The sequence below is a fragment of the Nanorana parkeri genome, unplaced genomic scaffold, assembly GCF_000935625.1.
Source record: "Nanorana parkeri isolate BGI_ZX_2015 unplaced genomic scaffold, ASM93562v1 scaffold1619, whole genome shotgun sequence".
Taxonomy (NCBI): domain Eukaryota; kingdom Metazoa; phylum Chordata; class Amphibia; order Anura; family Dicroglossidae; genus Nanorana; species Nanorana parkeri.
In genome coordinates, this window is record NW_017307887.1 from 210304 (window position 1) to 234384 (window position 24081).

At 40.2% G+C, this 24081-nt stretch overlaps 1 protein-coding gene across 1 annotated transcript in view; it reads right to left on the reverse strand.

The window, feature by feature from the left end:
- Positions 1-24081, reverse strand: part of SGCZ (sarcoglycan zeta) — a 144255-nt gene that overhangs the window by 54335 nt on the left and 65839 nt on the right. The window contains exon 3 of the mRNA XM_018570874.1: positions 1194-1281. Within this exon, the coding sequence (XP_018426376.1) occupies positions 1194-1281 (88 nt within the window). The remainder of the gene's footprint in view (positions 1-1193; positions 1282-24081) is intronic.

Below are 24081 nucleotides of genomic sequence, written 5' to 3' on the forward strand. Positions count from 1 at the left end.
CCCCCCCTTTCCTGACCTGCCAGGCCTGTGCTCGGATCAAGGGTCTAATTGGGAATTTTAGGGGGGACCCAATATTTTTTCCCTCCCATGTTTGGGGGTCGTGTTCCTCCTTACTATGCCTACCAGACCTTAAGGGCTCGGAATGACTTTGAGGATGAACCCCATGTTCTTTTTTTTAAATATTTATTTTAATGGGGTCCCTCCTAACATTCCTACCAGAACTAAAGGGTCTGGTATTGTTTGGGAGGGGGAACCACAGGCTTTTTTTTCCTTATAAATGTCATTTTTGTTGCAACAGGTTCTATACATCGTACAGATGCGCTACTTTACATGCAGTTTAAGGGGACCCCCAGGCACGATATTTAAAGGAATTTTTCATTGTTATTGTTTTACTTTAAGCAATGTTAAAATCACTGCTCCTTTAAAAACTGTATTTTTTAAAAGTGTTCTTTTTCATTGATACATGTCTCCCAGGGTAGTACCCAAATCCTCATACCCTCATACCCTTTTATGGCCAATTACTTGCCTTCAAGAGGGGAGCATTTGATTTTCCGAATACTGGTCCCATAGACTTTCATTCAGTTCAAAGTTCGAGTTCAAACTTTTTCCATGTAAAGTTCAAACTCGAACCGAACTCAGGTGTGTTCAGACCATCACTACAGACAAGCAATTTTTTAGATATTTTACTCTAACCTCATGCCTGAAGTATGCCAATGAATGCAATCCATGCTAAACCTTAACCATTCATATAACAGCTACTCTCCTATTTTGTATGCACGTATGTATGTATCACTAAGCCTTCCATGAGTGGCTGAGTTTTAAAACTGCATTAGGTTTATTATGATAATTGTAACACATTCAGTATAAATGAGAAATGCAAGCACTCTAAAAAAAACATACTTTCTAGGCCGTACACTGAACTTAAAACATGACTGAAGATTAAGAAATGTTCATGTTTTGTGTCACATTTACTTCTAGCATTTTATAATTTCCTGACATGTTGCAGAAACATTACCAACATAGTAGTACAATGAAAACCATCTGTGCATCATCTGTAAGCTGGAGTTCAGTGCCTGCTCTACATACCCAAATGCAGGCCCAATGTCAGGCTGCTGTCCTCATCTTCATTATATAGTAATACAATTAGCTTTCCTCTCACAACGTGTTGAAAAATAAATTCACGTAAAACTCACCTACTACCATCTGACCTGTCAGATGCCCATTCTGGTTCCTTGCATTAACTGTTACATTTCTATCAGACTGTAATACCAGTGGACTGTCCTGCAATATAGAATAAAGTCAAAATTTTAATATATGAATAAAGATAACACATACATTTAGACTAATTTGTGCTGGGTATAAAGTTATAAGTAAAGCAAGGACAGAAAAGCAAAGCATCATATACTGTGGTGTAACACTGCCCAGCACTGCTGCCTAATATCACAGACTTTACTCCTGAAGAGGGGGGGGGCAGAGATTAGGGGTTGTATTTGAGCTGCTATGGTCAACATCATTAGAGTCCTGTAAAGCATTTTGCACACTTTAAAGGAGAATTAGGGGGAGAGTGAAATGCACTCATTCCCATAATTAGAGCTGACGTGTGACACTGAAGCTGTCACACTTCGACTCTATACATTGAGAAGGATCACATACCGCTGATCGCTCAGTTCATGATCTTCTCCTTGCAGAGAGCCGTGACTGTGAGTCACCGCTACACACAAGGAATCCCCCTCCCCTCTCTGCTCCTCCGTCGCTGACTGGAGGGATGGACGGGCTGGTACAGCTGGCTTGGCCTTTTTCTCCTTCAATCAGGTGGTGGGGTGGATCATGACAGTATAATTGGGAACTTTCTCAGCCGCAATGCAGTTCTGTGCTGTCAGCATATAGCGGACAATAAATCTAAATGTATCCTGTATTCAGTATGCCTGCTGTTCGATTTATTACTGGCTTGTTCATGGAGCTTTTAACAATTATTTGTTTTAAAATTTAGTATGTTGGTTATTTACCAAGGGAGTTCTGGGAATATTTTCCAGACTCTTTTGTTCCTAAGCAGGATGGGCTAAAATTGTTTTGCAATTTGTCTCAGAACCCAAGGAGAGGAATATAGGGGGCAACCAATGGGACACACGTCTCCTACTCAGGCTGCTTGTATTGTAAAAAAACAGGTTCTGAGGAATTTTATTAGCTTTCTTGAGTACCAAACGTTTCAGGCCTATACCCTGTTTTACGAAATCGCATTAAGAATCTTTATGTGGATATTTCTGTCTGTGATGTCAGAACAGATCCAGTTATGCAGTATATTATGGCCTGAATGTAGATGACATTTTGTATGTGCCTGGGATGAAATCTGGCATGTTTAATATATGTGGAACAGTCTGTGGGATTCGAAATAAATGGATGTGTGCAGGCTCATTCTATAATGTGAATCATAGAGTTCAGGAAATGTAAAGAGTAACAGGAAATGGAAACTGAAAAAAAATAACCTTGCTGGCAGTTCAGATAATCAATATGTCACCAATAAAGCTGAAGCAAACAGAGATTTTTGTGTAATGCATTGTTAAGTGTAATGTGTATTGTTATTGTATATTGGTGAGTTGCCTGCCAGGGGGCAAATTGTGACCCCATTGCCCCTTCTGTCTGCTAAAAGTAGTGGTTCTAGTCAAAAGGAAAGTAATTGTTAGTCATGATACATTTTATAAGCTCGATAATTGGATATGCAGGCAGAACTCCTCTAGCTCCTGTGGGTACTGAAGACAAGCTGCAACATTATCATCTTAGGGTATGCACATATTGTTCTACAATAGAACAAAATACCTTTGCTTGTTTTGTAGTGGTCTATAAAGACACATATGGGGTCTATTCACGAAGCAGCCTAAGGATCCAGCCGTAGCTTCGGCCGATCCTTCGGCTAGCTTCGGCCCCAGGACCCCGCTGCTGTACGGGCTATTCACTATAGCCCGTATAGCTCGCGGACTTGGCTGAGCAGCTCAGTCAAGCCGAACGCATATGCCTCGGCTCGGCAGAGCCACGCTGAAAGCCGAAGCTGGCCGACAGCCTGCTTCTGACAGCTGGGCGGAGCCAGCCGTGATGTTACGGCTGGCTCCGGCCACTTGCAGAGAGATCAGCTGGTAACCAGGGACACTGATCTCCAGAAAGCAAACTCTCCCAGGCACTCCGGGAGTCTCCAGCTCCCGGCCGCCAAGGAGAGAAACACTGCTTTTTCTTTTTTTTCTTTATTCTAACACGGAGCCGTGTCAGAATACGAAAAAATCATTTTGGCCATAGGAATGCATTGCTAGATTCCTATTGGCTATTTCAATTTGCCAATAGCAAACTACCATTGCACCTGCCCTCTGCTGCAGTTCTCCATCAGGTCCACCACTACTGATTGACAGCCGCAGAGGACGGGTACAATAGATAGTTTGCTATTGGCTATTGCAAATTGAAATAGCCAGTAGGAATCTAGCAATGCATTCCTATGGCCCCAATTTTTTTTTTTTTTTTTGAAGGAAGCAGAACCGCTGGCCCATAAAAAATAGCTGGGCGGAGCTGGCTGTCACTGCTAGCTTTGCACAATCGTTTTCTGTTTATTTTTTTCTACTTTTTAAAACTATTTTTCTGTTCTGCTCGGTACCACAGAGGGATCGAGCAAAAAAACCGAGCCGAATGCCGCTGAGCTATTTACTCACTGCTGTTCGGCATCTATAAGAATAGACCGAACAGCAGCGAGTAGCCTGCCGGAGGTTCGGCATTGCCGATCCAGATGTTCTGCACCCGATGTACGGCTGATTTCAGCCCATATGAGGCTGAAATCAGCCGTACCAGCCTGAAGTGAATAGCCGAACAGCGTTCGGATCACTTTGCTTTAGGTCGGTCATTCACTCGGCTGCCTACGGCAGCTTAGTGAATTGACCCCATAAACTTCATGTCCTTTGAATATGCTTACTTGTGCCACCACGTTGCGGAGTGCTTTGGACCTTAAGTACAACAGTACATCAGGACATGGTATGTGTCCAGATGTTGAGCTCTGATGTTAGATGTAACCCCAGCATTTAAACAGCCCCGATATGTTAATCAGAGCAAAACCTAAACTCCTGTCCAGAGTTTGACAGCACACTCAATATAGATAACGCCCCCCATCTCTGACATCATCATGGACAATTGTCTTGTGAGGAAATGTGTGCTTCACATTAAGCAGGCGAACGCTGAAAGACGGCCGGACGGGAGTCTCCTGGATGTGGGTTGGCATCTTTAGACATCCTTCGTACCCGCGCTCCCCCTGGCGCGCATGAGCGGGTAACCGCCTGGATTTTAAACACCCAGCTATGGCCGTTTACATACAAGCGGTCCGGCATCTGAAAAGACACCTGATCGCTTGTATGATGCAAGTGAGGGTGCGCCCCCCCCCCCCGTCCTTACCTCTCATTGCTGTCCCCACGACAGGATGTCATGCCGACCCCTTTTTTCAACTAAGTGCATCTAGAAAAGTAAAAATAAAAAACACAATACAAAACCTAGACTACGTGTTAAATTACTGAATTACTTTTTGCCGGAAAATACAAAAAATTTATTCAGGCACATAATAATTTGTTTGAGAATCACGCCATGCATGCGTGGTGTCAGGTGGCATCACACGCCGATATAGGCTCCGCCATCTTGCTGTATAACTAGATATACACCAAGATGGTGGTGCCCAACATGTGCAGTGTCATATGACATCATGCGCCCAGCCTCCAGAACACGCCAATGGCTGAATCCAAAATAGCATAAAAATGTGTTTTGTTTGATGAAACGAATTAAAACGTTTTTAGCTTTCGTTCATTTCATCTGAAATTAATTTTTAGTCTTTGCACATGTCTAACAATATGTGTGTGTGTGTTGGGGGTGTGATTTTCACTTTTTTAAAATCATTTTTTTACTGTTGGTGGGGCCCTGGGGGAAATATTAGGGGTCTAAAAAGACCCCTGACATTTCCCTTTTAAAATAGAAAAAGAAATTGAGGACACAGAAACCTCAATTTATTTTTCTGCAGCCTCAGTACTCAATGAATGGGAAGCACTCAGTACAAAGGCTTCCCATTCATTCAGATACTGATGATAGTAAATATTTACTATCAAGCAGTTTATGAATGGGGAGGAGCTTCTGTACTGAGTGCTACTCCCCATTCATAAAATCATGAATGAACAGGAAGTGGTGTAAATCACATCCTGTTCATTTATAACTGGAGACACATAGTACTATGTGTCCTCGGTTATTTAAAAACACTGGAGTGATCAGACGATCACTCCAGTGTTTGCTCTGCACACAGAGGATCGGTATATATCACTAATATTTACCGATCCTCCACTCGGTCACGCACAGAGCCGCTGTCATCCTGAAACTGACAGGATGACAGCGGCTCTGCTCTCTTCACCGCTTGATCATCCTGAAAGCTGGGGCTTCTCTTCTCCCTATTGCCCGGCCATCCTGACAGCAGGCAGCTCTCCCTCCTGCCCCCCCCCCCGCAGTTTCTCTTCGGGATCCGAGAACAGTGCTGAAGGGGAGGGGGGCGCAGGGGGGAGTGCTCTCATGTTGGATGTAGCCGCCCCAAGGGTGAGCTGTGTCGGCCACCAGGCGCCCTTGTTGCCATGGCGCAGAACAGCTCAAACATCCCAAAGGCCGGCCCTGCTGGCCTGCCATCCATCACTATCCCCTGCCACCACTGCTGGCTTGCCATCCATTGCCATCTCCTGCAATGACTGCTGGCCTGCTATTCATCACCTTCTACTGCCACTGCTTCTGGCCTTTTATCCATCACTATCTCTAGCTACTGCTGCTGAGGTAGCTACTGCTCCTGCTACCTCTGCTGGTTGTCCTATGTTATATTTCTGCCTTTTGTCTCTGACAAAATCTGCTGTCATTTTTATGTGAGGTATTTTTAAGACCTGCCTTGTTGCTCTCTCTTACAATGTTGCTCATTCAAGCCATGTACAGACTCTCCAGTCATTGTGTTATATGTCTTAATATTGTCTCTGAAATAGGGCTCTGTTATATAAATTTTTTTAATAACAACTCATTTTCAAACTATGCTATGTTTAACCACTGTTTGACAACTGTTTGACAACTGTTACAACAACTTTATTTTAAACTTTTTGATAGCTGGTAGATCTGTTATATCTGCTAATTTAAATGCTTAGTTACTGCTAGGTAGAAAAAAAAATAATGCAATACAACAAAAACTATGTAAAAAGGATTTTTTAAAGGTAAAATTACATAGGGAGACTACTGCTTTATGTAATCCAAATAATACTTTTAAACAATGTATTACACAAAAAATGAGGTAATGCCAGGGAACACTGTCAATGACACTGTCCTTAAGAATCATATATGCTTAAAGCCATCTCTGTAGCATGTAATTTTGAATAATTGGTGTTTTTCCCATGTAACCCTTAAAGTAACATAAAATGGGGGGTCATCTCTCTTGTAAATTGCATGTTTTGAATTTTTTTTTTCTTTGCATTGGTATATGTCCCCCCTGGCAGTTGCCATCTTCACATGCCCTTTGTTTGACAATAACTTCACTATTAGCCTTAAAAATGGAGAGAATTACAAGATTTCTCCCAATGATATCAACTGGGGGTTCACATTAACGTTGGTCAAATTCAGTGCGTTCCGTGATCCCACCTGAGAACCGAACCCGAACCCAAGTACGTTTGCCCATCACTAGGTTTTACTAGTGATGGGCAAACGTACATCAGTGTGGAGTATAGTACTGAATACAGAAACATGCTCTGTAAACTGTCTAATGGGAACCCATTAGGATTAATGATGTTCACACACACATTGGAATTTATGTTTGTATGTCATCTATTTTTCACCAACTCCTCCACATACATATAAATATTGATTCATCAGATCCTTGACACCATTAATCTTATGCTTCATGACATTGATTACCAATAATCTTTATTTTGAACTTCATTATGTCCATTTAGAATGACTACAAATTGACTGTAATAAAGTGGCAGCACTAAAGACAATAATAATAATGATAATTTAGTGACCGGTTTGTATGCTGCTCACTTACCACTGCTAATTAGATACAGATATCCTTGAAGTTATTTTTTATCTCAGGGTTTTATGTAAGTGTCTTAGAGGGACTAGTAAATGCTATCAGGTTCTACCTAAGCTTATTAATATACAATACAACTGTGAATTTATATAAGAGCACGATAAAAAAAATTAGATAAAAACACCCAAAGTTGCCTTTACCGGATATAGAAAAAAATTATTTAGAATTTTTCTATAGAAAGATTGTTTTACTCATACAGAACTAGGGAAACTATAGGTATTATGTCTTCATGACCTGAGTGATTTTAATCTGAAGACTTTATTTATTTATTTATTTATTTTCAAAACATTTTTTTTCTTAGTCAGAAACTGCACTTACTGTACTACATTTACAGTGTGTAATGGTTAGTATCTCTCTGGTACATAACAACAAAGGGCAGAGAGATTTTGCAGGTGATCATTGTCAAATGATGAGTGTTTTCACTCCACTTTTGGCTTTTATTAAAAGCCTACTCATAATATGTTTGCATCCATTTATGGAAACATGTGACCATACTTCTAATCCTGCAGAATTATGTGCTTGTGCCTTAAAATACAAATACAAAAAACAGCTCTCTGGAGATATTTACTAAGTGGCCTCTCTAGAACTGCACGTTCAAAATCTATCCAGTCCCACATCATGCTTTCTGCACATTCTTGGTCCAGCCTTTCAATGAAAATATCTTGCAAACCTGTTGACAAGCTTTCTGTTGAAGGCTATAGAGTCTTCCCAGTGCATGATTATGATGTGCAGTAAATGGAAAGGAAGACCTGTTCGGCTCCTGGTAGGAAGATCACATACAATAGAACTTCAAAGAGTTGTAGGCTACATAAATGCTCTGCACAACATGGAGTGGTGGACTCACAACAAGTAGGAAATAAGTTAGGGCAAAACAGGTGGATTCCCCGGAGGAAATCTAATAGCCCGTGCATTCAAAAAATCCCTGAACGGGACATGCTGAGTGATGGATAATAATCGGTCTGTAACTAAATATATCCTAGAAAAAAAGGGGAGAGGAGGTCGCAAACACTATACAGTGTGCTGACCAAAAAAGTTACTTCAGACCATATGTAAGAAAATTAATTTATTAGAACATATATAATTAATGCATGAGTAAATATTGCACCATATCCCGACACCAATTAGAAATTTGACAACGTTGTCATACCACTCATGTGCATTCACTCACTCCTGAGGGGCTATCCCTAGATCCACCATCCGGGGTATATTTAACACACCTGAAATAGATTAACTTTCACATATAAAACTTGCTGTTGCCCATGACTTCTAGGATCTCAGTCCAACTAGATTCACTCGTAATTGCAAGAAGTACCCACAGGCTATCAGCTAATCAATAGTGAATACTATGCAAACGGTATCGTAGGCTGATCTGTGGGCTATAAATATAAAAATTCCAGAAAGTCCTATAGATAAACACCTGATCACGACATCTGGTTAATGGAGATGATTCCTTGCTGGAACAATTCAAAATTAACGCTGTATTTTTCCTTTCTCCTTTGATAGCATTGTGTAAGCCTGTAGGACACAGATTGGTCTTGAACGGAAGAGACCACTCATCTGGGGACGCTGATCTCTCATTGCAACCGGGCGGAGCCAACCATGACATCACGGCCTGGCTCCGCCCAGCTGTCAGTTGCGAGGCTTTCGGCCGGCCAGCCGTGAGACCACTTCGGGTTTCACTTTGGCTCAGTCGAACCGAAGCATATGCCCTGGCATCGGCCAGCTTCGGGAGCTGTACGAGCTATAGTAAATAGCCCGTACAGCAGCCCTTCGGTTCTACTGAACCGAAGGGCTACGGTGGCCGAAGCTAGCCGACGTATCAGCCGCAGCTACGGCTGATCCTTAGGCTAGCTTTGTGAATAACCCTCTTAATCTTTATAAGAATATTCAACATTATAATTATTATATTATTATCTTGTTTGGAGAAAAGCATTTTTGGCTTGCTTTGGTCTAAAATATTTCCCTGGAGGGTAGCTGTGTGGGGATGAATTATCCTGTGTGGGGATGAAATGACTTTAATACAGGCAATTAAGGTCAAATAAATTATGCAGTTTATTGTAGAATTGACAAATTGCCAATCAACAATTTTGAATATTTTTTTAACTAGCTGACTAGCTAACACAATGCAAAGCTGAGTGTAAGACTAATCAAAGCCAATTTGGTCTAGGTTTGTTGGAGTATTTTATTCTGACCAGTGGACACATCCTTAATTTCAACTATCCCGTGAACTCTGTATTTCCATATGAAAATATTTCACAATCCGCAAACTAGGATATTATTTAGTAGAATAAAATTACAAGTTGTTGGATATGAAACATTTTACATTTCTGATGTATGATTCTCAGAGGAGGTCTACTGTGTCTTATTAGCCTTCTGGATCTTATAATATAATCATGTTTGATGTTTAACTAAATGTTAAATATGAATATGATCCAAAAGGAGGAGTTATGTAGGAGTTATGTAATTTGAAACCTAAGAGTTTGAGATCTATGAGGGGTTAGCTTTACAGTAGGTCAATATAATTCACTATCCTTTTTTCACACATGTGTATTCTTCAGCTGCATTCCAAATTATTTAGGACTCATCCATTCGCAGAAAGGCCTCAACATAAGCCCTTTGAAGACTCTGCCTAGTTGACGTTTATGAAACCTCTGTATTCTATCTAACTTCTCTGCTTTTAGTCAAACGTGTCTTCAGCTGGTTTAAAGGAGAACTATGAGGTGAGTGCTTTTCACTAGCCGACCTGTGACAATGAGACTGTCACAGGTCGGCTCAGTAGATTGGGAAGTGAGCGAACACATACCGGGTTCGCTCACCTCTCGATCCTGTCATGGCTCTCTGCCGTGACAGGGGGAGGGGCTGGATTCCCCTCTCCCCGCTCCGATCTGCCAGCGCTGGCTGGCGGAACGGATGGGGGAGGGGGCAGGTAAAGCTGGCTCTGCCTCTAGATAGGCAGAGCCAGCTGTCACTCACGCAGCTGGGCGGATCCCGTCATCTAAGTCGGGATCCGCTCCGGCTGCGGCGTCTGTAGCTCGCGGTATACTGAGCTTAGGGTAACGGGAGGACGCTAGTTTGTGTCCTCCCATTACCCTAAGGAGAACTATGGGGAAAAACACTGACCCCATATTTCTCTTTTAAGCATTGCTGCTTAAACGGTCATGAGATTTGAATTGGATCATTTTTGTTACTGACTTGTAGCTTTTGGGGAAAATAAGAGTGGCACTATGTTCAGTACCCCTTTCTATAAATACAGTTTGGGGTTTATCAGACCTCACTATCATAACAATGCACTATACTTGGGCCTCATTTCTCTTTACACTACTTTATAACACATATCTGTGTATTATTAAAATGATTACTATTAATGTTTGATACTGGCACAGACTGCATGCTGTGGCTCATTTTCATTCTTTAGGTTTAAATGAATAAGCCCCTTAATGCATTACAAGGATCAGTGTACCAGACTCAATATATTAGGTATAATAGGATTTTTCTACAAGCTCTGTGACCTCAATAAAAACAATACAACTTTGAACATATGCGTTATTGCTGTGGGGTGGCCTGGGGGTATATAATTCCATTCATATTGTAAACCTTAATATCACAACAATGCATTAATGTATGTCAGATCAGCTGGTTGTTTGGAGTTATAGATCACATAAAAGCAAAATACTGCATTTTTTATTTTGCCACATAAGCAAAGGAGCATTGTGAATCAAAGGCCTAGTTTCTTGGAATGCAGGCTGCATGAATTATGCATCAGTGCTGTGTTCTGTTTCTGAGACAAAAGAGCTTTTGGCTGTGGAGATCCAATGCAAATGTAACATGAAAAAGAATTCTGAATGGGTGTGCAAATGATAACTTCTGGATCGAAATCAATGCACAATGCCGTATTTACTCATTTATAAATCTGTATTTGAAGAATAAATCTATGGCACAGTATGCCATTTTTGATCATCAACAAGAAGATTGATGTCATGCCACCCTCCCCAAGACTTTTGATCTGCTGAACTTTCATTTTCATTTCTTTCCTAAGCAGGTTTTCCTAATAAAATCCATATTTTTCGATTTGAAAATATGATAAATTGGACACGAATTATAAAGGTCATTCCTTTGGTATGAGAAGCAAGTGCAGAACTTTCATCTCACAACTTTCTCTAAATAAACCATCCTGACATCTGTGCCTTGGAAAGTCACTGCTAAATCTGATAGGGCCACAATAATTTCAGAATACATGCATAGTAAGTTGCCCCAGAGAGTGCGTATAAAATACATCAACTTAACAGATCAGTGTTTTTTATTTCAATATTATAATATTTTGTACATTTGTAATGTACTGTATGAATACCAAATGTGTAATTGTTCAGAATATTAACACTTGAGTTTCTCAGATGATATTCATTTTTATCTTTTCTGGCCATGACAATGGGACTGCTATATGCTTGTTTAAGTCCTCAGGTACAATGCCCAGTGACATTACACAATTAAAGTAGATGTAAACCCTAACTGAATTAAATCTAGTTAGTTAGGTCACTGTGTATTATAAATAAATGCCATGCTTCCTAATAAAATATTTGTTTTCATCATTTTATTATCCTTTTGTGAATACCAACATTCTTGCATCCCCTTTAAGTCACTTCCTGTCTTCACTCCAGAGATAGTTCCATGTCACTTCTAAGGGGAGTTTCCTAATAGTGAAAACAGTGCACCATGATTATATAATGTATGTTGAACCATCCTAGAAATGCCTAAACAATCACCTTCATGGCAGAATCACCAGTTATTATTTTAATGGAAGAAAGTGCACATTTTGAAGATTAAACACTGTGAAATTACAATAACATTAACCAGTTGACATCCGCGGTGTTAAACCCCCTTCCCATCCAGGCCATTTTTCAGTATTCAGCGCTGCGGTACTTTAACTGACATTTATTCCGTCATGCAGCGCTGTACTGAAATGAATTGTATACCCTTTTTGGGGGACAGATAGAGCTTTCTTTTGGTGGTATTTATTCACATATGATATTTTAGTGATAGGGTTTACATCTTTTTTATGTCAACAATTTAGTCTTTATTATGCATATTGTATTGATTTTTTATTGATGTAAAAAGCTTATTTTTTTTAACATCTTCTTTAACCCCTTCATGACTGAGCTTGTTTTTGGTTTCTGTTCGTAAATGACTGACACACTTTTGACACTTTTGCTGTACAGCAGAAAAATGCACACCTGTTTGCATTCCTATTTCCAGATCATGCTGCCAAGTTGACAAATGAGTCATAGTGGTATAGTCAAGTTAACTGTCCTATGCCAATGTTGCTAACTTTGGTCTGGGCATCTACTGTAAGCTTTAATGCCTTCTTGTTACAAAAAGATTAAAAGACATATTCACTTCAGAATAAACCCTGACAGGCAATATCAACACATTTATTATCTGCTGATAAAAAAGGGCTCTTCAGTTAATAGAACATTACATTACAACTGAAGTGTCCATTTTGTGTGTTTCCTTTTTATGACTAGGAACAGAACAAGACCTTCAAATTCTTCTTCTTATTATTATTAATAATATACTGTACTGGATTTATATAGCGCACTTTACAAAATAAGGGAGACAGTGCAGTTACAAAACAATTAAAGACAAGAGATCTAAATTAATTAGGTGAAAACTACCTAATACTGTCAACATAATGGTCAAAATAGAATCCTAGCTACATGGAATTGAAATGCCCCTTTGTTGAAATCAATACAGAATTTACTACAGATTCAAAGAAAGACCAGTGTTGATAATGTGCATAGAGGAAGTAGGTTAATCAGATACTTATATAGTATATATTATATGATTATTTCCTCAGGCCATGCCACCTTACTGCCTATACTGCCCCCTGCTTTATGGCATTTAAAGACAATTAGATGGGACACCTTGAGGAGTTCAAGAAGAAAAATGCTGTATCTGGACATCTGAGGGGTGTGGCCAAAAGTGTAGAAAAAAGTTTCATGGCATATGGCTAGAACTGTTGCACTTTTTCCTCTATGAGTTATGTAAATATAAAATAGAGCCTGGGGTACAGTGAATTAATAAAAGTATTTCTCTGGATAATAAGACACAAAATTCAGGACAAAATAAATAAATAAAACGTGCATTTCTGCAAACCAGACATAGCAGTTGTAGAGTTGTTTGCTGTGTTGGTTATCAATTAGTGCAGAAGGTTTGGAGTTTAATACCCTTTATTGACTAACTTAGAGTGCAACTGAAGTGATTCAAGTTAATAAAGATCAAAGTCAAAATGTTTTAAGCTATTTCAAATGCTGATTAAATACCTCACAATGGATGCTGCTTCTTGATGTTTACAAGTTTTAGCCTCTTGCAGAATCAGCTGGTTTCCCTTGAGCACTGGCCCTGATATCCTGTTTTAGGGTGGCTCCTTTCCCTTGAAGGGACCAATAGAGCCTCCCTTGTGTGCAGGGGTGTTCCTAGTTTTTTTTGCTGCCTGAGATGAAGTAAGAAAGAGTGCCCCCTGGCCTGACCCATGGCTGCTTCCATCCAGGGGTGGACATCTGTCTGTAACTGGTCGTAAACTCTCCATATGCAATTACGTCCAAACACAGGTGGACAGCTACTGCTTCTGTTAGCCTATCATTGCTTTTTACAGGCTGAGCAACCACAGCATTTGGATTTTTTCAGCAAGTATCTCACTCCAGAGATGAACACTTTGTGTGAATGAGGACTTTTAGCAATAATTCAGTCCTCAGATTGATTAGTTTGTGCACACATAACTTAGGTTGATGGAGACCAAAGCATAGGCAAAAATTGTGTTTTAGATAATAAACACTATAATACATAACATGTTAACAATACATCTAGAGATGACATCTAGAGACTCAAGGAAAATGATACAGTGCACACAGTGGTGGACAAGGACCATAGCTACATTGTGTAAAATATACGTAGAGTCTGAAACTAATTATAGTACAAACTGTACACAGCCTACAGTCTTTGTACCCACAAAATACCATTAATTAAGAGGGCCATACACTGTTTGAAATGTAAACATTGTCAGAGTCAGTAGGAAATTCAAGCTGTGTGTGGCCCTACTATCACCTCTCCATCTGACAAAAGTTGATTTTTCATTCGGGAGCTGGGCAAAAAATATTCAAACATTGCATTCTGGCAATGGCGGGTGCCAGCTGTCAGAATACAATTGCTGGCAGGGGAGATTCCCTCATCCCTGACGTTCATTGTTGCTGCTGGAATCAAGAGTGTTTTTCTGTTTCAGCCAACAGGGCTGAACAAGAAGAGATGCACAGTGTATGGCCAGCTATGGGTGAGCATCCCACAGACACACATACACCTAAATGATTATTTTAATAAAGTAAAATAGAATATAGACAGGGAAGTAACACTTTGTTTGAGCCTACCTTATAGAATAACAATGTTAAACAGTTACAAACTACTCAGTACTATGTAATGTAAAGAGTGCAGGGGTCAGGAGTATGTAATGTATAGATTGAAGGGCTCAGGTATATGTATTGTAAATAGTGTAGGGGTGTGTTATGTATACACACAGTCAGATACATATATACATACATGCACACACCTACATCCATATACCCACTCAGATACATACATACACAGACTCAATCATTCATACACACACACACACACACACACACACACACACACACACACACACACATACACTCATACATATACACATACAATACTATGTAATGTAAAGAGTGCAGGGGTCAGGAGTATGTAATGTATAGATTGAAGGGCTCAGGTATATGTATTGTAAATAGTGTAGGGGTGTGTTATGTATACACACAGTCAGATACATATATACATACATGCACACACCTACATCCATATACCCACTCAGATACATACATACACAGACTCAAACATTCATACACACACACACACACACACACACACACACACACACACACACACACATTCAGTCATGCATTTATACATACACTCACATATACATATTTACAGTACACACACACTTAGATACATACATACATATACACACACTCATATATACTGTATACATAAATAACACACATATACACATTCAGATACATACATACAGACGCATGCATGCACGCACGCTGCTTGTGTGTGCTGGTAAGCTGTGTGTGTCTTCACAAACAGCACAGCAAGGCAAGACACTCCTCCTTTTTTTCTCCCCACATTTCCCTTCCCCAACCTCCCTTTTTCAAGCTAGTATATGAATGGCTTCTGGAGACAACACTGTCCCTTGTGATCTTGGACTGAACAGGAAGTTCAGGAAAGTTGATCTGAGAGAGTTGGAGCCAACAGTTTGGAAACATGTTGCGTATAAGTGCTTGGGAAAACAATCCAAGAAATACGTTGTTGAGCAATGTATATTTGTTTGATCTGGATTCATTATTAAAATGAAGTTTGAGAGCTGCGATTTATACAGCTCTACCACACAGCAAAGCCCTGCCCCAGCTGCCTGGCACATTTATTGATGTAGTGATGATTACAGAGATGCATTAAGTTGTGCCTTTTATATCTGCTTTATGGTGTACGTTTAATAAACTGTGAAAGAGTGTGATAAGCAGTGAGAAGGCTTTTCCAATTAGTAATTAAATAAATAACTACTATGTATTTAATGCAATCATTATTTTATGTAAACGGAATTAGCGCGCGGTAAATCGCTCAGTGTGAACGGGGCCTAAACGGCTAGACAGCGGACGGAATGCGGGTGGGTGTTTTTAAATGTCCTAACCCACCCCGCTTGTGCCCGCCGCTAGGCCACGCGCACGAACGGGAAATTGGCTTTGAATATAAACATCCAGCGATGGCTGTTTACATACAAGCGTTCAGACGTCTGTAGAGACATCCGATCACTTGTAATATGCATGCGTTTGTGCGCCCCCTTCGTTGCCGCTGGTGATCCCGAGCTCCGCTGTGCCTGGACAAACTACAGTGTAGACAAGCTGCGGTGCGAAGTGGAAGGTTGGTTTTTTTTTCTCTTTGCTGCGCATCGCTTCGCCTGCAGTGTGTCACAGCCTTGAGAGGGAAAAGGAGGGAAGTCTGTCTTAATGCCACCCTTCCCTCAGAGTGACAGTGGCAGTTTCAAGTCCCCTCACTGTATCTGTGTAGTGTGAGGGAAAGTTCAGTAAGGTCATGTGACAGTAAGGTCATTGTTGTTGAAGTCTCACTCTCCCTCAGAAACAGGCCCACCAAATTAAGCTTGAAGGATGTCAGGGGAGTATGTTTTTGAGGCAGTTGCAGTGAACATTGCACTCCACACATAACAGTCTGTAACACCATTTCGCCACCATGGTCCGCCGTTTATGATGCATTAATACCTGCTGCTAGTGTGTTTGCACACACACAGTGCTGATGCACCTATCTCGGGACAGCAGGCTTTTTTCATGGACGCCAAACATTCTAATTTCCAGCATGTGTCAGAGTGCCCACTTACATTGCTAGGCTCCATCAGAGTGCCCCTTTAGAATGTTTAACCCCATCACTGCCTCGCATTTTGGCTGCCTCTGGTAGTTTGATTCATGTTTTTGTACTGGTACATGCTGAACAAATCAGAACATGTAAATCCTGCTTTTTAGCAATTTTCATAATTTTAATGGTGAAATAACTGTTGCACTTTGCTATAGTGGTGCTTTGTAATATTGTTATTGGGTGGTTTGGCAGATTAAACTACGATCCTGTCAGGAGGATTGTAGATTATCACAAAGGATGTCATTGTGCAGCTCAGAATACATTCCCCACATTGCTTTCTCAACTGATCACTGTGATAACTTATCTCAGCCTTTCACAGCTGTTTCGTGTGATAAGTTTTCTTTTCGCAGGTTATTAAACAGCCTCTGTGCAGCCGAGAAAAACAAAGAGATCTGCTGAGTAAAGTTAACTTGTGATAAAGCTAGTTTTATCACAGTTTATTAAACATACACCTAAGTCTGCTTGGACTTTTTAAATGCCGTTTGCATCTGTTTCACATGAAAGGACACAGATGACCTTGAAAAGTTGTAATCTTTGCTTTTCATCCAGAAATACACTATATTGCCGAAAGTATTGGGACACCTCCCTTTACACGCACATGAACGTCCATTAGATTGCCAGACAGAGAAGCGCAATTCATCACTCCAGAGAACACGTCTCTACTTGTCTAGAGTCCAGTGGCGGCGTGCTTTATACCACTGCATACAACACTTTGCATTGCACTTGGTGATGTAAGGCTTGGATGCAGCTGCTTGGCCATGGAAACCCGTTCCATGAAGCTTTCTATGCACTGTTGTTGTGCCCATCTGAAGGCCACGTGAAGTTTGGAGGTCTGTAGCTTTGACTCACCAGACAGTTGGCGACTTCTGCACACTGTGCGCTTCAGCATGCACTGCCCCCACTCTGTCATTTTACGTGGCCTACCACTTTGTGGCTGAGTTGCTGTTGTTCCCAGTTGCTTCCACTTTGTTATAATACCACTAACAGTTGACCAAGGAATATTTAGTAGCAAGGACATTTCACGGAACACCTGAATCCAATGATTTGGAGGGGTGTCCCAATACTTTTGGCAATATAGTGTATGTCTTTCAAAAAGTAATTCATGTTGTTATGGGTGTTAGACTTTAAAGTGCATGAACTAGCTGAGATTAGATAACATTTCTCAAGAACACAGCACTTGTGTATATGGAGAGTCTGTTGTGTGATTAGGATATCACACTGGTTAAGTAAACAAATATGCAGGCTTTGCAGTTGGTAATCCCATAAATACAACAAATTTGTATATATCATTTTAAAACCTACTGTTCAAACTTATCCCTGCTGCTTCTAAATGAATTTTGGATCTTGTTTCCTTTTCAGTAACATTTAGGATGTAAACTGAAGAACTATTAACAATGTCAATGGTAAAACAGATTAACAAATTCCTAACAAGGACTTCTCTTTATAGCATGAGTCTACACAGTGATAAAATGCCATCAAACAGCGTTTTCTCTGAGTCAACAGGATTTTATTTCTGTTCCACTCTTTGTTCTGAATTGTTACATTTTCTGATCTGGATATGCTATGAAACATCAGCTATAAAAATATTATTTATTGTATCTGTTTTCCCGAGGACACTGGATAGAGTTCAATTTGGGTAAATGCTAAATTTACAACACATACTGTGAACATTGATACCTTTTCTCTCCTTTAGAAAATCTTTTGATCCATCAGGCAACCACAAGTACAGACCAAGGCACAGCAGTTAATGATATGTTATATTAGGAAAATGAACATATTTTACAGTCAAAATACTACATATAACATTGTTTAGATGTGATTTAACAAAATGATTACATTATTAAAATAAAGCTGTATTTTACAAAGTTGCAGGAAAGACATTTGCTTTTTATAGGCTTTTCCCCACTGTATGCAAAACCACACTTTATGCAAACCCTAACAATTAGGTGTTTTGTTATTTGCTCCCTTATGGTCTGATAAATATACCATTGGAAACATTTTGTGATATCTGCTTGATAAGTGCAAAAAATTCCAGTCAATCCTGTCAGAAATTCAGAGCTGCCCGGGTCTTCCGTACACTTTTTGTATGATCTCAAAGAGCTTATTTACAACCCCAGTTCCAACAAAGTGGGGACACTGTGTAAAATGTACATAAAGACAAATTGCAATGATTTGCAAATCTAATAAACCCATATTTCATTCACAATAGAAAATAGAAAACACATCAAATGTTTAAACTGAGAAAATGTACCGTTTGGAAAAAAAAAAAGGTAATTTTAAAATTGATGGCAGCAACATGTCTCAAAAAAGTTGGGACAGGGCAACAAAAAGCTGGCAAAGTATGTGGTACTAACAAGAGTCAGAGTATCTCAGAAGTAAAGATGGGCAGAGGCTCACCAATCTGGAAAAAGCTGCGTGAAAAAACTGTTAAACAATTTCAGAATAAGGTTTCACAATGTAAAATTGCAAAAACCTTAAATATATCATCTGCCGTACATAATATCATCAAAAGAGAAATCTCTGTGTGCAAGGGACAAGGCCATAATGCAATAATGGATACTCGTGATCTTCGGGCCCTCAGATGTTACTGCATTAAAAAAAGTAATGATTCTGTGGACATCACTGCATGGGCAAAGGAATACTTCTAGAAATATCTGTCTGTGAACACAGTTTGCCGCACCATCCAAAAATGCCAGTTAAAGCTCTATCATGCAAAGAAGAAGCCATATCTGAACATGACCCAGAAATGCCCCGGTCTTCTCTGGCCCAAAGTTCATTTAAAATGGTCTGTTTCAATGTGGAAAAGTGTTCTGTGGTCAGGCTAATCGAAATGTAACATTCTTTATGACAACCATGGGCTCCATGTCCTCTGGAATAAAGAGGTGAGGGACCTTCCAACGTGCTGCCAGCGCTTAGTTAAAAAGCTTTCACTTCTAATGGTATGAGGGTGCATTAGTGCATATGGAATGGGCAGCTTGCACATCTAGAAAGGCACTATCAATGCTGAAAGGTAAATCCAGGATTTAGGGCTTGTTCACACCATTTTCTGGTCCAGATCTGCAGACACAGAGCTATGCGTACAGCGCGTTTTAGATGCATTTTTGCCACGTTTTACCGCGTTCCGGTAACTGACACCATTTCATCTACAAAAATGTTGTGTGTTGTCAGCCTATAACAGAAAATAAGAGCATTTCTGGCAGGCCAAATGTATTTTTCTGTACTTGCACAAACTTTAACCTCTTGGAGACTGGGTGTTGTTATTATATGGCTAGTCTGCTCCCCTAATGTTCAGTCTTTGTGATCATGCTGTGATTGGACACAGTGGATAACAGGCAAAAGGTACAGAGCCAACCAGAGTCACTCTGTATCATGTGATCACTATGACCAATCACAAATGTAAACATCAGCTGTGGTTGGCAGCCTGCTATCTCTTTATTACCACCAGTGCAGCAAGTACCAGACTAATAACAGTGCCATATTGATTAGAGCCTGCACCAGCCTAACACCAGTCCCTGATTACTGCCAGCACAGCAAGTACTGGTCTATTATAAGTGCCTGATTACAGCCACTACCAACATAATACCAGTGCCTAAACAGCCAGTACCACCCCAACACAACTGCCTGATTACCGCCTATACTGCCCGTACCAGCCTACTACAAGTCCCTAATTGCAGACAGTGCAGCCAGTACCAGCCTACTACCAGTGCCTGATTACAGCCAGTGCTAGTGATCACAGGTGCCAGCCTATTACCATTGCCAAATTGGGACCAGTGTGTAACGTTCCTACCTCATAGCAGGGGTCCCGGCCATCACGAGCGGCAATGTCGGAGCTCGAGTGACGTCACGAACGGCGACGTCATCCGACTCCTCCCCCTTTTCCTATTTAGGGCGGCAGATTCAATTACCTGGCGTTCATGCTTGGAGCCTGACGCCAGGCAAATACCCTCCAGCAGACCACTATTGGGCCGGACGAGAGCCCCTTCCTTCACCCACTTACGGGCCATATAGTGCCCCAGCTCGACTCCCCTCCATTTGGGCCGGACAGAGCCCCAACTCTGCTCCCCTCGTTTGGGCCGGATAGAGCCCCTCCTCCTAGGCTGTTGCAGCCACTCCACGGCTCTGCTTCCGTCCAAGCCTCCTGAGAGAGTTTTCCTACCCTTTACCAGCAGCAGAGGGAAGACACTTCACGGCACTTCACGTTCCAGGCCCCCGGGTGGCAGCAGCACACCTCAGATCTGCTCACCGCAAGTATCATACCATTATATACAGCTTAATACTGTGAACTGCCATTATATACCACTTAATGCCATGAACTGCCATTATATACAGCTTAATACTGTGAACTGCCATTATATACAGTAACACTGTGTTGTGCCAATTACCTTTACTGCGAACTGTCATATAAATCCGTTTATCCAGTTGCTCCCATACTTGACTGTATAAAGCCTATAGCAATAAACGCTCCTGTATTACAAACCTCTGAAGCTGTGATTCAACCCAACCCTTAAAATACAACCACCCCATTACACAGTGCCAGCAAAGTAAACAACCCCAAAATAACCCCTTTGTGGAAAGTAGACACCTCAAGGTATTTAGTAAGAGGCATGATGAGTATTTTGAAGATGTCATTTTTGCCACAGTTTTTGGAAAAATGAATAAAGTAAGTAAAATTAGATGTGTTTTTAATGCAAAGTTTTATTTTCTAGAAGAGATCTCTCACACAATATGGACCTTGCTTTGTGCACTGGTGCTCAGTCATGTTGGAACAGAAAGGGGCCATCCGCAAACTGTTCCCACAAAGTTGGGAGCATGACATTGTTCAAAATGTCTTGGTATGCTGATGCCTTAAGAGTTCCCTTCACTGGAACTAAGGTTCCAAGCCCAACCCCTGAAAAACAACCGTACACCATACTCCCCCCTCCACCAAATTTTACACTAGGCACAATGCAGTCAGGCAAGTACCGTTGTCCTGGCAACCGCCAAACCCCGCCACATCCATTGGATTGGTAGACAGAGAAGCGTGATTCGCCACTCCAGAGAACATGTCTCTACTTCTCTAGAGTCCAGTGGTGGCGTGCTTTACACCACTGCATCCGATGGTTTGCATTGCACTTGTGCATCCGACGCTTTGCATTGCACTTGGTGATGTAAGTCTTGGATGCAGCTGCTCGGCCATGGAAACCCATTCCATGAAGCTCTCTAGGCACTATTGTTGTGCCGAACTGAAGGTCACATGAAGTTTGGAGGTCTGAAGCTATTGACTCTACAGACAGTTGGCGACTTCTGCGCATTGTGCGCTTCAGCATGCGCTGACCCCGCTCTGTCATTTTACATGACCTACCACTTCATGGCTGAGTTGCTGTTGTTCCCAGTTGCTTCCACTTTGTTATAATACCACTAACAGTTAACCATGGCATATTTAGTAGCAAGGTAATTTTGAGGAACACCTGAATCCAATGCTTTTCAAGGGTGTCCCAATACGTTTGGCAATATAGTGTATGTTTATGATATGAACTAAAGCTTTGGGTATAAATAACTTGGATAGGGGGTTGATATTTGTTCATATTTATAGATATTTGGTTTCTTCGAGGGATGTTCAGATACCAAGTACCTTACTTGGTACAAGTACTGATACTTTTCCAGCTCCAAGACTAAACTAGAGAAAAACTCAAAAGTTAGGAGGCAGCTGTAATTTTTAAAGAGCATTGACTATGGGGGCTCCTGGGATTTGTGCACCCCTGTTTTAATGTATGATTTGTTTAATATATATATTAGGGATACACCGATACCATTTTTCCAGACCAAGTACAAGTACTGATAAATGTCCAAGTGCTCACAGATAAAATCACTGATGCATTTTTGTTCAGTGTCATGTGACAGTTTTTCTAAAAGCAATACAGACTAATGGTTTCAGGAAAGCGGTTGAGCACCAGGGCCCAGTCGCAGCTGCAAACAATGCAACCCTGGTAGTTCTCGTGAAAATGCCAAGTATCGGCACTGGTATCTGAACAACCCTAGTTTCTTTATATATATATATATATATTATATTGACCTTGTATCCACACCTTAGATTTGTTAAGGTTTTCAAACTCTTTTTAAAGTGTGATATTGAATTGTAGGTTACGGATATCATATAAAATAAAATATATTTAATCTTTTTGGAATACTGGCACCCTCATATTTCTCCAAAAGCTTGTTTGTATTCTTTATCAAATTTAGGAGAAAATGGGAGTTTATTCCAGAAAGAAAGTTACTTTATTTGCAGGGTTCAGATTGGTGAGATAGACACTATTTTGAAACTAATGTTCTTCTGTTAGGGAGTTTAGTCTGTCAGTTGTAGTAGTGGTTGTAATAGGTCAGGCAGTACCAATGTTTAAATGTTTTGTTGAGATTCACATTAGAGTGTCGGCTAGAACGTCAGCCCTACAATTGAGTTGCTTGCAATAATGTAAATCCCTCCACTTACTACTAGATCCTTAACACTGACATATGGGCATTTAGAAGATGTTTGTGAAAGATAGTTATCAAATTGGTTTTAGATATAACTTGCTTATGTTCAATAACACTTTTTTAGAAACTAACTTGGGTTGTGAAACTAGAAAATCTTTATAGAGTAAGAATATTCTAAATATTTTAACATAAAAGTACCTTTTGAACCTGACAGTTTAACCCCTTCATGACTGAGGCCCTTTTTTCAATTTTTGCACCCATGGTATATTCCACAAATATACAGGATATTTCCAGAAAGCTAGGCAACTTAATATAGTGTAAACTTTTATATAAAATATAGAAGGAAACCTTCAGTTTTAGTCTTTATTCTGAACATGAAAGGCAAGGGCAATGTGCAATCTGGATCACAAAACACAAATGACACACCGCAAACAGTGCAGTATTATTGTTCCTTTAATTTATAGTCTGAGTTGCTTAAGTGTAAAGGAAAGCACAATTTACTCAAATAGTACACTTCAAGAGAAAATCAGTTCTGAGCTATTATGCTGCCAAGGTTACATGGCAAGGATGCAGTCAAATATATAGTTTACCACCGTACAATCAACATTCTGAGGTGGTAGTTATGGAAATCTTAGCCAGGAAAGATCTTTAGTAAATTATATGCCTTTTTCAAGGTTTTTTTTTACTGTTATCATTTCAATTCATTGATATTCTGCTTGAAATAACGAAGATGTTTTATATTCAATAACATCTTGTCATTTACTTGTGATCATATTGAAATGTATTTTTTTTATATTTTGGAATAAATATTTACATACATATTTACCCTAAAAAGATTGGAAACAGAGAACAACTCTGAAATATGTATAACTTTTTATTATGTATGATGTATTTATTTACAAATGTGTTGTATTTGTTTACTGAAGAGTAAAGCATAGGAAAATATAATAAGCTGGACTATAAGCTTTTAAAATTATTCACACAGTTGGGTGAAATTCTTAAAATGGGAATTATCATGACTA